Here is a 930-nt window from a genome sequence, read left to right on the forward strand (position 1 = left end):
CTTTCAGCTGCTAAAACCAGTGTAAAACCTGCTGTAATGCAGAGACACTGATGCCTCACTGAGATCTGTCTCACACCCTGTTTCTCACACAATGCCTGAATGGGGCTTAGTGAAGGAGAAGGGGAGGGGAAGCTTTTCAGTTCTTCGAATGCAACAATAGTCTTTGTCTACAATGTCCCTCCATTCTTTTTGGGGTTACCGAAGGGGACGGGGTGGAGGGGCCCGGTTGCCACGGTAACAGTGACAAAACAAGCCGGTCCCAGAGCGAGAGGGACACACAAAAACATGCTTCAAACCCGGGACGGGATCTCTGTATCAATCTCTGCGGTTTAGTTAGAGGAGACTCGGACTGTGTGCCAAAGGAGGAGGAAGAAAAAAAGGATGGATGGGTGGAAGAAAAGCCGATGAAAAATCCCGGAGCGGTATAAAAGAGGGACTTTTGGACCAGGACTCGTGATTATCGGTCGCCTGGATATCGTGATGAACTCCGACACTCAGTACGAGGACTCTGTGTCTGTCATGGTTCTGGAGAACATCAAGAACAAGCTGTTACACGCTTTCAGAACATCAGCAGAACCCAGAACACCTGCCGAGACTGAGAACGTCACTCCTCCGATCGGAAAGAGTTTCCAGGTCAACGAAGAGCTCCGGAGAGCCAAGATCGATGGAGCCATTACTTGGTTAAGATCAGAACTGGTGAGTTTAGAAGCTACTGATGTTTTTACGTCCTCTGTGACTGTGAATGGGTTGTTGGACTGTTTTAGTTTTATTTTGTTGTTAGTAGGATAGATAGACAGGCAGACAGACAATCAGAGAGACAGATAGATAGATAGACAGACAGATACAGTGGTGTGAAAAAGTGTTTGCCCCCTTGATAAATATGATCAAAGATGGCTGTAAAAAATAAATCTGCATTTTTAATCCTTTTGA

The 930-nt window shown here is 46.3% G+C and overlaps 1 protein-coding gene across 1 annotated transcript in view; it reads left to right on the forward strand.

The window, feature by feature from the left end:
• Positions 1 to 251: 251 nt before the first annotated feature.
• The window catches only part of aard (alanine and arginine rich domain containing protein), a 4,857-nt gene continuing 4,178 nt past the window's right edge, over positions 252 to 930 (forward strand). The window contains exon 1 of the mRNA XM_079878307.1: positions 252 to 696. Coding sequence (XP_079734433.1) covers positions 481 to 696 — 216 coding nt within the window. The 5' untranslated portion in view covers positions 252 to 480. The remainder of the gene's footprint in view (positions 697 to 930) is intronic.

Source organism: Squalius cephalus (assembly GCF_949319135.1).
Source record: "Squalius cephalus genome assembly, chromosome: 8".
In the NCBI taxonomy this organism is placed as follows: Eukaryota; Metazoa; Chordata; class Actinopteri; order Cypriniformes; family Leuciscidae; genus Squalius; species Squalius cephalus.